At 34.7% G+C, this 13,366-nt stretch overlaps 1 protein-coding gene across 1 annotated transcript; it reads left to right on the top strand.

The window, feature by feature from the left end:
* The first annotated feature begins 600 nt into the window (after positions 1-600).
* c12h10orf88 (chromosome 12 C10orf88 homolog) lies at positions 601-10,247 on the top strand. The gene is made up of 6 exons (XM_051124812.1): positions 601-1,081; positions 1,550-1,747; positions 4,581-4,653; positions 4,746-4,946; positions 5,877-6,190; positions 9,776-10,247. The coding sequence occupies exons 1-6, from the start codon at positions 948-950 to the stop codon at positions 9,945-9,947; spliced, it is 1,092 nt and encodes a 363-aa protein (XP_050980769.1). The 5' UTR covers positions 601-947; the 3' UTR covers positions 9,948-10,247.
* The last annotated feature ends 3,119 nt before the right edge of the window (positions 10,248-13,366 follow it).

Below are 13,366 nucleotides of genomic sequence, written 5' to 3'. Positions count from 1 at the left end.
CATAAAATATTACATGGTTCAAGCTGCAAAGTTTGTTTTCTGTAAAACTGAAAATGAGAGTATTGCCCATTTATTTTATGATTGTATTTATACAAAATTATTTTGGTGTGATTTTGTTGTTGTTGTTAAAGTACTAATGTTGAGTTGCAGCTCAAAGAAAATTATATTTTATTTTTTTATGAGTATACTGTTGACTTGAATTTACTCATTATATAAGGAACATTCTTAATTCACAAATGTAAACAGGCAGTGAAAAAATACTAATTTATACTCATTTTAAAATAGAAATAGGTCACTAACTGTATACATTAAAAGAAGCAAAAAATAACAAAGCAAAACAAAACAATAAAAAAAAGAACTAAAGCCTTAAATCTGTTTTTTAATTAATTATGCATATATGATTTTTATTGTTTTTTTGTTTGTTTGTTTTGTTTTTTGTTTTGGGCTTTTTTGTATTTGTTTTGTATTGATGTAATTTATATGTTATTGCCATTGTATGTTCTTTTGTTCTAAAAACTGCAATAAAAAAAATTATTGCCCCTGTATTATTCGTTAGTATTTTACTCAGGCGTATGCATGGGTGTCTCTTTGGGTCCTGGAGCAGCAGCCGTCGCTGTTTATTCAGCATGTGATATTGTTGACGTGAATGAACGTTGTTAGATTAAGTGCTGTCTAGATAAATACTGTTTTATTGCTTTTAATAAACGGATAACACTACTAGCCGTGCGCTAATGGGGTGTTTTTGTTTTGAACTTTACAGCTAATATGTATTTTAACCCCCCAAACAGCAAATTTATGGAGCGACAATAGCTGAAAGGGTTAGATTTTAGTGTACGGTATATAATGTAACTGACCCTAACTGTGTTGAAACAAATGGTTTGATCCAGCGCACATTGCAGCTGCCGTGTTAATGATTTTTGGCTGGTAGTAGAAGATCATTTATCAGGATGTCCTCAGTCGAAGATGCTGTGATCTCTGCACGGAGCTCATGGCTGTGCTCGTCACAGAAAAAGCTGTGTGATGTTCTCATCAAAACACAAGACAACGGTCCAAACGATAACTGCACGTTTGGAAATGACGGGTGAGTCCGGTTCAGTGGTTGCTGGTGGCTAGAAATTAAACTTAAGTTATTTAAAAAATACTTATTAATATTCAAAGAACAGTTCACTCAAAAAATGCTGTAAATTTAATCAGCATCAGGCCACCCAAGATGTAGATGTGTTTGTTTCTTCATCGGATCAGATTTATGGAAGTTTAGGATTTAATCACTTGCTCACCAGTAGATCCTCTGCACAAAAGTAATCCAATCTATCAACATCTTGTGGCACCCTTTTATTGCAGAGGATCATAAGTGTTAAGTGATGTAAATGCTAAATTTCTAAAAAGTCTTTTATTCCTTTAATATGTTATTGATTCATAACATTTCTCAATAAATAATAAAAATAATCTCAATTAAGCTACCTTTTAAAAAAATATAAAAATAACAAGAAAAAAACTGAATATATAAGGTGACTTGTCATTCATATATTCGTGAATGTATTTTTCACAGGTGTGACCTTGTCTGTCTGGAGAGAGCTGAGGAGGGCTCGCCATGTGTTGTCACACTTCTGTGCACACCTCACTCTGTATCTGTGATCAGCAGTCTCCAGGTTGTCAGTGAAGCCCGCACTATTGAAGTGTACTCACTGTCTGGAGATTACTGTGGCACCTGCCGTGGAGAGGAACTTCAAAGATCACAACCTGATGAGTATGTGCTTTTTACTTTTACTTCAAGGGAAATAATACAAGCAAAAATATATACAGTCATGTGAAAAAGTTAGGACGCCCTATTTAATTTCATGGTTTTCTGTATCAGGACATAATAAAAAATTATCTGGTTCTTGGCAGGTCTTAAAATTTGGAAAATAAATCCTCTGATAAACGTCATCACATGACATATCATACTGTGTCATTATTTGTTTAAGAAAAATACAGCCAAGAGTGAAAGGCCATGTGTGACAAAGTTAGGACACCCTATGAGTCAGTTGCCTGTAGATCCACTTTTAGCAGCAATAACTTGAAGCATTAATTTTCTGTGTGACTTTATCAGTCTCTCACATTATTCTGGAGATTTTGGACCAGTCTTCTTGTCAACGTTGCATCAGTTTATTGAGGTTTGTGAGCATTTGCTTATGCACAGCTCTCACCACAGCATTTGAGTCAGAATGAGTCAGCCATTCTGTTGTAGATTTGCTGGTGTGCTTGGGGTCATTGTCCTGTTGCACGACCCAAATTTGGCCCAACTTTAGATGTCGGACAGATGCCCTCTCATTTGACTCTAGAATGCTTTGATATACAGAGAAGTTCATGGTCAACTCAATGACTGCGAGGTGCAAAACAAGCCCAAAATGATCATCCCTCCTCCAGCATGCTTGTCTTTTGGTATGAGGTGTTTGTGCTGATATGCTCTTTAGGTTTTCACCAAACTTGGCACTGTGCATTATGGCCAAACATCTCCACTTTGGTCTCGTCTGTTCAAAGGACATTATTCTAGAAGACTTGTGTTTTGTTCAGATGCAACTTTGCAGACCTAAACTGTGCTGCAATGTTTTTTGTTTTTTTCTTCTGCCAAGCCTTCCGAACATGCCATTTTTGTCCCATATATTTCTAATGGGGTGAATTGTCTGGGACAGCCACTCCTGGAAGGAGAGGTGTATGTTTTAAATGTCTTTCACTTGTGAATAAACTTTGCAATGATTTCTGATGTCTTACCTCCTCTTACCTGCTGATGTCTTAACACACACCTGAAGGCTCCAGACCAGCAAACTGCCAAAGCTTATGCTTTTATAGAGGCGCACAGACTTGCTGATGATCAGTTAATCAAAGATATTTGATTAGCGGTGCTTGACTGTTATTTACCCTCTTAATTCCAATGTTAACAGTAAGGGTGTCATTTTGGCTTTATTTTTGTTCAGTAAATAATGACACGGTGCAATTTGTCATGTGTTGTTGTTCATCTTAGGTTTTATTTTCAAAATTTTAAGACCAGCCAAGGACCAGGTTTTTTTTAATGATGTCCTGATACGGAAAACCATGGAATTCAAAAGGGGGTGTCCTAACTTTTTCACATGAATGTATATTCTTGCATTTAACAATTCAGCTTTTCAGCTTTTAACAATAGAACTGTTTAGAACTGTTAAACATTGCGAATGATAGTAACAGAATTTGTATAATTTTGTTATACAAATGTAATAATATTTTATATAACCATCACCTCTACATTGGCACTTTTTAAGATGTCTCAAATGCTTTTTTTTTTAAGTTACCTTTTTGCTTATATAGTAAATTTGTAAAATAATAAATATCCAGGGTTTCATATTATACAAATCCATACTTTCTTTAACATTTTGTTACTAATACTGATTATAATTTTAACAATCTCTGATTCTTTTAAAGCAAAAATAGATCAAATGTGTTACTCCCATTTAAACAAAATAAATGATTGCTGATCAAACAAAAATAAAAGGTTTGACATTTTATGTCTTTATTACTTTTTATGTAAAGTATGTTTATGCATTCATTTGTTTGTGAATGAATTGGCTCTGAAAAGCCAATTAAAATGTATTATTGTTATTTATTCATTTATTTATTGTTATTTTTTGTTTTAAGAAATATATTGATCTGTTTATAGATTCAGCCAGAGCTAGGTAGATTACTTATAATTTGTAGTCCATAACTGATTATTACAGATTACATGGAAAAACTAGATTTGATCAAGTGGTATTTACCAGATGTCGCCTTGGTCACACAAGACTGACTCGTGCATTTTTGCTTAAAGGTGAAGATGTTTTGCAAGATTCCCCTTTCTAATGAAACCTATTTTATTGGACTGTCCTGCTTTTAATGTATGTAGAAAACTCTTTTATGATGTGAAGACATTATTTAGAGTTATTTAGTATAATTTTGCCAGAAAAAGTTTTAGAATTTTTATTATATGTTAATATAAAACATCATGTGTAATATAACTTGTATTTGCTTGTTTGCCTAAGATGCTGACATGACATCAATTAAAAATATACTACTACTACAGATTACATGATGAAAACTGTATTTAGTAATGTAATCTAGGTGAATCATTTAAGGTAATGTATTCTGACTACTTTTTAGATTACTTTTTTTTGTCTAACTTGTTTTAAACTTACCATTAAACGTATGTTATAATGATCATCAGATCATTAAATGCATTAAACCATACATCACCAGTGTTCAATAACTTGCATAATTATTTGTTTCATACATGGTCTAAGTGTTTGAGAGTTATATTGTATACCTAAATTCAGAAGCATGGTTTGCAGTGTTTTACAGGACATTTCCATGACTGTTCTGTATTATGAATATAGTCAAAGCAAAATGACACACACTAGGATTTTTAGAAATAAAAAATTTAAAATTTGCAGATAATAAATTACGAATGATTTACTGCCATTGATTTACAGCTCTGGATTCATCTCAGTGTCTTGCTGAATTAGTGCAGTAGTTATTAATTTAGAAGACTATTGCTGATTATTCTGTTTTTTTTTTGTTTTTTGTTTTCTTGTCAGTTCTGAAGTTAAGAGGCATTTCTACAGGAATCATCTGGTGCTGGAAAACCCTGTTGCATCCTGTGAGGTGAAGGTAAAGAAAGCTAAAAATAATATCCAGGCTTTCATCACAAACACACAAACTGATTTCCGCTGGCTCAGCATCAGTGTGGTGTCTCTGTACAGCTGCTCTCTCTCGGTGGCCGCTCATCTGTGGCTATTGCCCATGTGGGTGTGGGACTGGAAATGCTCAAGGACAGACAAGGTGGGCCGAGTATAGACCCAGGCATTGACCTTAAGCGTGTGCAGACGATGATGGAGGAGATGGGCACCACCCTTTCACCAGGAGCACAGAATCTCATGGAGCTGGTGCAGTGCCAGCAAAAGGTCTATATGCAGTCTCTTATTACAGCAGAATCACCACTGCCTTGGGCTTTTTAAAAATGGTTTATATTATAAACTCTGCACACATTTTCCTGTGTATAATCTCTTGTACCTGTAAGCAGTAATTTTTTTGTTTGTTTTTTTGAAGGAAGTCCGTTGTTCTCATCAAGGCTTCATTTATTTATTACAAATAGAGTAAAAAAAACTATATTCTGACATATTTTTACAGTTTAAAATGCTTTAATATAATGTAAAATGTAATCACAAGATCCTCCAAAAATCATTATAAATCTTTGATCTATTTAAGGCATCCTTGTTTAATAAAAGTATTTATATATTTATTTATTTATCTACATACCTTAACATTTTGAATGCCAGTTTCCACAAAAAAAAAACTTATTTTCAACATTGATAATATTAAGAAATGTGTCTTAAGCACCAAATCAGCATATATTAAATGCTGAGCTGAAGTAATGGCTGTTGAACAATTAATCTTTGTCATCATAGGAATAAATTACCTTTTTTTAAATAAATTAAGATCTTCTTTAAAAATTATTTTAAAAATTGTAATAATATCTGACAATATTGCTATTCTAACTGTGTTTTTGGTCAAATAAATGCAGCCTTGGTGAGCATAAGAGACTTCCAAAAACTTTAAAAATCACAATTATTCCTAACTTTTGACCGGTAGTGTGTATGTGAAGTATAGTAAAGGAAAGTATTCTTTTTTTTTTTAATGTATTTTCTCTCATAACCTCTAGTTTTAGTATTTTATTAGCATATTTTCTATTTTCTCTCTTTTTCTTTTCTGCTTTAAACATGTTCATTTTCATGTTCAGTTTTTTGGACAATTGTTGCTTTGTGGAAAAAAAAAAAGCCAGCACAAAGCTTCATCACAACTGAACAATCGTTCTTTGTGTATGTTGTGTCCAGAATAAATCAGATATGCTCAATGGGTTCATTCCTCTGCTGATGGGAGGAGGAGCTTTGAGCTGTCTGTCAAGAGGAGGTGGGCCTTCCAGTTCTGCAGGAGCGGAGTCAGGCCCAAATCTGCCATCTGGCCTCGGGCAGCTTCTGTCTACAAGCAACCAGAACCAGATCCCCGATGCCATGTCTGCCCTGCTGAGCTCTGAAACGGGCACGATCAACCCAGACCTGCTTCCGATGCTGCAGAGCGTATGCGGTCAGGTCACACAACTCCGAATGGAGGAAGCCACATCTTCAGATAGGAAGAAGAATGGAGAACAGTAAGTATGAGTCATGTGTGGCTTGAAGCATGTGGTAATGGTATCCAGCTTATCAGTGTGATTACTGCTAATGTGAATAATAGTACGGATAAACACATGAGGTTTTTATTACTTTTTGGGCTGGTGAAGATAAAGCATAGTTAACCGCAAAATTTAAATATTCATGTCCCTCAGGACTTTTTGGTGCTTGTGAAAGTTTATTTCTTCTGAGGAACACAAAATAAGTTGTTTAATAGAATACAGAGTGAACTATATTCCAAGTTTTATTATTTTATTAACTTTTTGGACTAATGAAGCTTTGCAGTCTCATTCAGTTCAAATATAGCATGATGAGATGCATTGTCCATCATTTTTGACATTACCAATCCAGAACCAGGGACATTTGACATCACTGGCGATAAACATGTTTTGGTGTGTTATATGTAAATTGAAAGTGAGAGTGAATGAAATTTTAGAGCTTTGGTGTACAGGAAGATTATCAGTGAACAATGACTGAAAGTTGTTCTGCAATGATATTATATGATTAAAGAAGACTTGGATATATTTCCATTCACTTTCTCATTGGAAAAGAGCATTGTGAACAATTCAGAAAACAAGGCACAATACGTTCATCGTTCTTAAAGGATTAGTTAAAGTTTCCTGATAATTTGCTCACCCTCATGTCATCCAAGATGTTCATGTTTTCCTTTCTTTAGTTGAAAAGAAATTAAGGTTTTTGAGGAAAACATTCCAGGATTTTTCTAAATAGAGTGGACTTCAGTGGGAGTCAACAGGTTGAAGGTCCAAATTGCAGTTTCAATGCAGCTTCAAAGGGCTCTACACAATCCCAGCCAAGGAACTCTGTGACTCTGTGTACTCAAAAGTTCACAAAAGTTTGGGTAGGGCAAAAAACTCCATCTCATTTTCTCCTCCAACTTCAGTATCATCCGACTTCGTTGTTTTACCTTTTTTTGTAAAGGGTGTTTGACTTTCTCTGCATGTTCGCTTTGTAAACACTGGTTCGGTACAAGTTTCCAACAAGATTATGTAATATGTGAAGTCGAGCTAGTGCAAGACGAGCATTTGTGGTTAAGTATATAGATTTTTATTTTATTTTTTTAGAAAATGACTGATAGTTTCGCTAGACAAGACCTTATTCCTTGGTTGGGATCATGTAGAGCCCTTTGAAGCTGCATTGAAACTGCAATAGAGACCTTCAACATGTTGGTTCCCATTGAAGTACATTACAGTGCATTGCGAAAGTATTTATTTTTATTTTTTTCACATTTATTTTGTTGCCTTAGGTTAAACTGCTTTAAATGGATTTTTTCCACATCAGTCTACACTCCATATACCAAAATGAAAAAGGAAAAAACAGGTTTTTAACATCTTTGCAATTTTATAAAAAAAAAAAAAACACTTAAATGATTCTATTTCAGAAATATTCATACCTCTGGGGCACTTGAAATTTAGCTCAGGCACATTCATATTGCTTGTAGATGTTACTACACTTTGCGTGAAGTAAACCTGTGGCAAATTCATTTGAATGGTTATGATTTGGAAATACCCACCCGTTTTAATAAAAGGTCTAACAGCTGAAAATGCATATCAGAACAAAAACCAAGCTCTGAGGTGAAAAATAAAAAACTGCTTGTAGAACTCAAAAACAGGGTCGCATCAAGCCACACATCTGGGGAAGAGTTCAGAAAAAAAATCTGCTGCATTGAAGGTTCACAGAAGCATGTAGCCTCCATTACCCATAATGGAAGAAGTTTGAAACAACCAGGACTCTTTCTAGAGCTGACCTCCTGGCCAAACTGAGCAATTCATAGAGAATGACCTTGGTTAGAGTGGTGACCAAGAACTTGATGGTCACTCTAGCTGAGTTCAATAATCATATGTGGAGATAGGAGAGACCTACAGTAGAACAAACATCACTGCAACACTTCACCAATCTGGGCTTTATGGCAGTGTGGAAAGACTCAGTTCTCTCCTCAATGAAGACACATGAAAACACATTCAGAATTAGCAAAAAAGCACCTAAAGGACCCTCCGACTGTGAGAAACAAGATTCTCTGGTCTGATGAACCTCAATTTCAAGCATCATGTTTGAAGGAAACCTGACACTGCTCATCACCTTAAGAGTACCATCTCAACAGTAAAGTGTGGTGGTAGCAGCCTCGTGCTGCGGGGCTGTTTATCAGCGACAGGGACTTATGGACTTGTCAGAGTAGAAGAAAAGCTGAATGCACCAAAATATTGAGATAGCCTTAATGAAAACCAGTCCAGAGCATTCAGAACCTGAAGGTTCACTTTCCAACAAGACAATAAGCCTAAGCACACAGCAAGAGTGGTTTATAGACAGCTTTGAATGTCCTCGATTGGCCCAGCCAGAACCTGGGCTTGAACTCAATCAGATATTTATGGAGAAAACCTGAAACTGTGTGTCTGTCCCCATCCAATCTCACAGAGCTTGAGAGGTTGAAGAGGTGAGAAGAAAAATGGCAAATAATTTCCAAATACTGATGAGCAAAGCTTGTCGCATCATACCCAAAAAGATTTGAGGCTGTAAAGATGCTTCAGAAATTTTAGGGTTACTCCACACTGTAAAAAATGCCGGTGAATTTAACAGTAAAAAGCTGTAAAAATGCTACAGTAAAAACATGTTAAATGGTTAACAGTAAAAGACTGTAAAATTTACAGTGAATAACCATAAATTGACATTCCCAGAATTCCCTGTGTTACATTTTTTTTATTTGATGGTTTTTTTGTTGAAATAACTCTTTCTTCTTAGTTTTTACTTAGTTTTGTACAATAGGGTTGTATGTTACATCTAATGTTGTTAAATTAATGTTTATTGCATTATTTCAGTTTTATGTGTGTTACCATGATGGTGTTTAGTGATTGTGTGAATGACACTGTGCATCTTCTATGTATGTTAATATTTAAAAGCTGTTTGCGATGAGCTTTCATTCATCATGCGACTTTCTCATCACCACCTGCTTTTGGTGGTTATCAGTGTATTACAAAGGTACAAAACAGATTTCAGTACTTCAATAAGTTGGTAAATTAACATTATATCAGTTAATGAAATTACAGTATTTACCTGTAAATTTAAGTGAAAACCGTAAAATGTTAAACGTTGCTACCGTAACTTTTACAGTAAAACTCTGGTAACCACAGCTGCCGGTTTTTTACCGTACATTTTACGGATTTTTTTACAGTGCACCCCCAAATGAAAATTTTCTCATTAATCACTTATCCCCTTGTCGTTCCAAAAAAAAATTGTTATTTTGGGGTGGAGTAACCCTTTAAAGCAGTTTAACATAAGGCAGCAACATAAAACATTAAAAAAAAAAAATGAAGGGGTATGAATACTTTCGCAAGGAACTGTATGTGGAGAAAAATCAAAAAATCAGTTAATTTCTTTTAGACTGAAGAAAGACACAAATATCTTGGATGACATGGGGGTGAGTATATTATCAGGAAATTTTTCTGAAAGTGAACTGATCCTTTGAGACCTTCATTCAAATGTATTTGATGTTTCCTTTAGTTTGTCTACTCATCGTATATCCATTTTTTTTTTTTTTTTGTTTTGTGTTACAGGGAGGGTCATATATGCTGTGGAGGGTTTGAGAAATTTCTGGAGAGTATTGTAGAGAAGCGAATGGATGAGATGGAGAGAAGATTAAAGGAACATCTGGATCTGCGTCTGGACGCTCTTCAGCAGAGACTGGAAGTCACGCTTCAGCAGGCACTCTCTCATAAACACCAGTAAACAACATCCTCCAACACACAATACTAACCTGAACACTTTTAACAAGATCTCTGCCATGATCTTTTACTTCAGTGACAACTAAAAGGCCTTTTTATTCATGAAAATTATGGATCTACATAACAAAAATACTTGTTTCAGCATCGATCTTTACTGCATTGTGTTTATGGTTTAACAGCAATCCCTGGTTTTCCGTCCCACCCCGAGAAACTGTACTGACAAGTCGGTTCACTAACACGAGTCCACGAAGAATATTAGGTGATCTTCACAAATGACAACTACTATAGGAGCTGTTCTTAATAACACTGTTGATACTATGTAATAAATTATTTTACCTAAAAGATACTATAAACAATGGTTGCACTGACGATGTCAAGTATCTTAAGTATTTGTCACTGTAAATTACATTTGTGTAAATGATGTTAATATGTTTATACTGTTCATACTGGAGAACTAAGGACAAAAAAAAAGAAAACAACATTAAAATTATATTTATACCAAAAAATAATATTATGTATGATAAACTCTTGTTTTTATCATATCAAACCTTAGCACATCACATTCCCTGATTTATTTAAATACTTTCCTCAATTAAATTTACTGTCTGAAAGGGAAAATTTCTACAAGTACATATGCAATCAGGTCAGTCATGTCAACCACATGTCTTTAGTAAATCCTGACAGTTGATGTAGACTGATTCGTCAATGGAAAGTTTATGCTGTGCAAGCTGTTCGTAAATCTGCCCCTACATGTTTTAAAGAAGTTCACTTCCAGAACAAAAATGTACAGATAATTTATTCAACCCCTTGTCATCGAAGATATTCATGTCTTCCTTTCTTCAGTTGTAAAGAAATTGTTTTTTTGAGGAAAACATTTCAGGATTTCTCTCCATATAGTAGACTTCTATGGTGCCCGTGAGTTTGAACTTCCAAAATGCAGTTTAAATGCGGCTTCAGACGATCCCAGCTGAGGAAGAAGGGTCTTATCTAGTGAAAGGATCAGTTATTTTTAACCTCAAATGCTCATCCTGTCTAGCTCTGCGTAAACTCTGTGTATTCCGGGTTAAGACAACTAGGGTATGTCGAAAAACTCCCATCTCCAACTTCAAAGTCGTCCTACATTGCTTTTTTAATTCTTTTTAATCTTCTTTTGATGTTCACTTTGTAAACAATGGGTGGGTACTTCTGCAGCAATGCAGGACAATTTTGAAGTTGGAGGAAAAAATGAGATGGGAGTTTTTCGACATAATAATGCAAACAAGGGACATAATATCCATAAAATTTGCATAGAGAAAATACTTACAAGAAATATCCCTATGTCCAAATGTGCATAGTATCCTTGTTAAATAGTATATAGGATTAGAAAATTCTAAGATTATATGAGATAAGAAAAAAAAAGTTCCTCAGTGGGCTGTTTTTTTTGGTAGATTTTCAGTTTTAATGCAGTGGTTATTTGCAAAGAGCATATTTTCTTAGCAATAGATGCTATTTAGTTCAAATAGCGATAGATTCTATTTTCACTAAGTGCAAATTGCTATAGATTCTGTTAACAGTACGTTGAAATAGCAGGATACTTATTGCAAGTAGAGGCAATTATCTGCCCTTCAGTATTGTAGTACATTCTAAAACAGTATGCAATAATAACGCATTGAGTGTAAATTATAGTTTTAAATAGGGCTTTGTCGATTATTCCCTTGAAACTGTAATTGCAATTATTAATTACGATTTACATTTAATTAGTTTTTGAATACCTTTATACCACAGTTTGAAGCACTGCATGCCACCTTTTTATATATAGTTTATTCTTTAAATGTGACCCTGGATCACAAAACCAGTCATAAGGGTCAATTTTTCGAAATTGAGCTTTATACACCATCTGAAAGTTGAATAAACAAGCTTTCCACTGATGTATGGTTTGTTTGGATAGGGCAATATTTGTCCAAGATACAACTATTTGAATATATGGAATCTGAGGGTGCAAAAAAAAATCTAAATATTGAGAAAATCACCTTTAAAGTTGTCCAAATGACGTTCTTACTAATGCATATTACTAATCAAAAATTAAGTTTTGATATATTTACAGTAGGAATTTTACTAAATATCTTCATGAAACATGATCTTTACTTAATTTCCTACTGATTTTTGGCATAAAAGAAAAATCAATCATTTTGACCCATACAATGTATTTTTGGCTATTGCTACAAATATTCCCAGCGACTTAAGACTGGTTTTGTGGTCCAGGGTCACAAATCATCCCAATTACAAGCAATATAAACAGCATGTATGCCCTTTTTTTTGTTAGGTCACATTTGTGAATCAAAGTGCTAAACCTTGTGCAGGAATGGCAGGGGCAGAAGCACACAACTCACACTTACACTCACACTCTCCCATATACTCACACAACCACACACATAAACACACATACACATACTAATAGCAGGCCCAGATAATAGGGGGACAGAGTAAAGTTACACAGGATTTAAAATTTCTACTCTTTTATTATCCCCAGGTCCAGTGGACCCGAACATCCTGTATGTAACATAAGTGTGTGGGGGGGGTGTACAGTGAGTGGTCATTGAAGATTTGTTCTGATATGTGTTCTTCACAGAAAATGAGCCAAGGCCAATGAGTATGAGTTTGAAAAAAATAATAACCTTAAATTATACTTTATTTTCAACCGTTTTACTATTTCCTTAATTTTTATTGAAAATAAATGCCTTTTGATATGAGATTTGAAAAGGGAGAAAAAAAAAAACGTTTGCCAAAAGGTGGATGAAAACTTGGGTTGATCGCGTTAAAAAGATTATACCATGCACTTTACCAGCTGCGCCGCTTGCACTGTTGTTTAACAGGTGTCTTTTGATGACAAGCCCAATGACACATCCGTGGGCAGAGTTAGTGTAAGTAGCCTCTGCCAACAAGGCAGTCTATTTGCACTTATAGCAAATAGACACTCCGTTGTTTTAAATGAATCGGTGTAAAAAAAAAAAAAAAAAAAAACATCAGCAGAGTTTTCATCATGAAACACCCATGACTGCTTTTTGTTTTCTTTCCAAAACAGTTGGAAGAATCGTTTAAGTAGTGTAATTTTAAATAAACTGTTTGCAGAGTGTGAGGATGTTAATGGTGGCAGGGTAAATGACTGACCAGTTTAAGGCAACTACTCTTATGCTACTGAAAGGCCCAGAAAGGTAAGGACAACGTTAAAATAGTCCATGTGACAGCAGTGGTTCAACTACAATCTTATAAAGCTACGAGAATACTTTTTGCGCTTAAAGAAAACAAAAATACTGACTTTCAACAGTTTCTTCTTTTTTTGCGACCGTCGATATGGTACTCTCGTGAACGCGCATAAAAACTGACATGGGAAGAAGAGAAGAAATTGTTGAATAAAAAAAAGTTATTTTTATTTTCTTCGTTTTG

This window comes from Labeo rohita, chromosome 12 (genome assembly GCF_022985175.1).
Source record: "Labeo rohita strain BAU-BD-2019 chromosome 12, IGBB_LRoh.1.0, whole genome shotgun sequence".
Classification (NCBI taxonomy): Eukaryota; Metazoa; Chordata; class Actinopteri; order Cypriniformes; family Cyprinidae; genus Labeo; species Labeo rohita.
The sequence above is the reverse complement of the archived record's forward strand: the minus strand, read 5'-3'. Positions and strand labels throughout refer to the sequence as shown.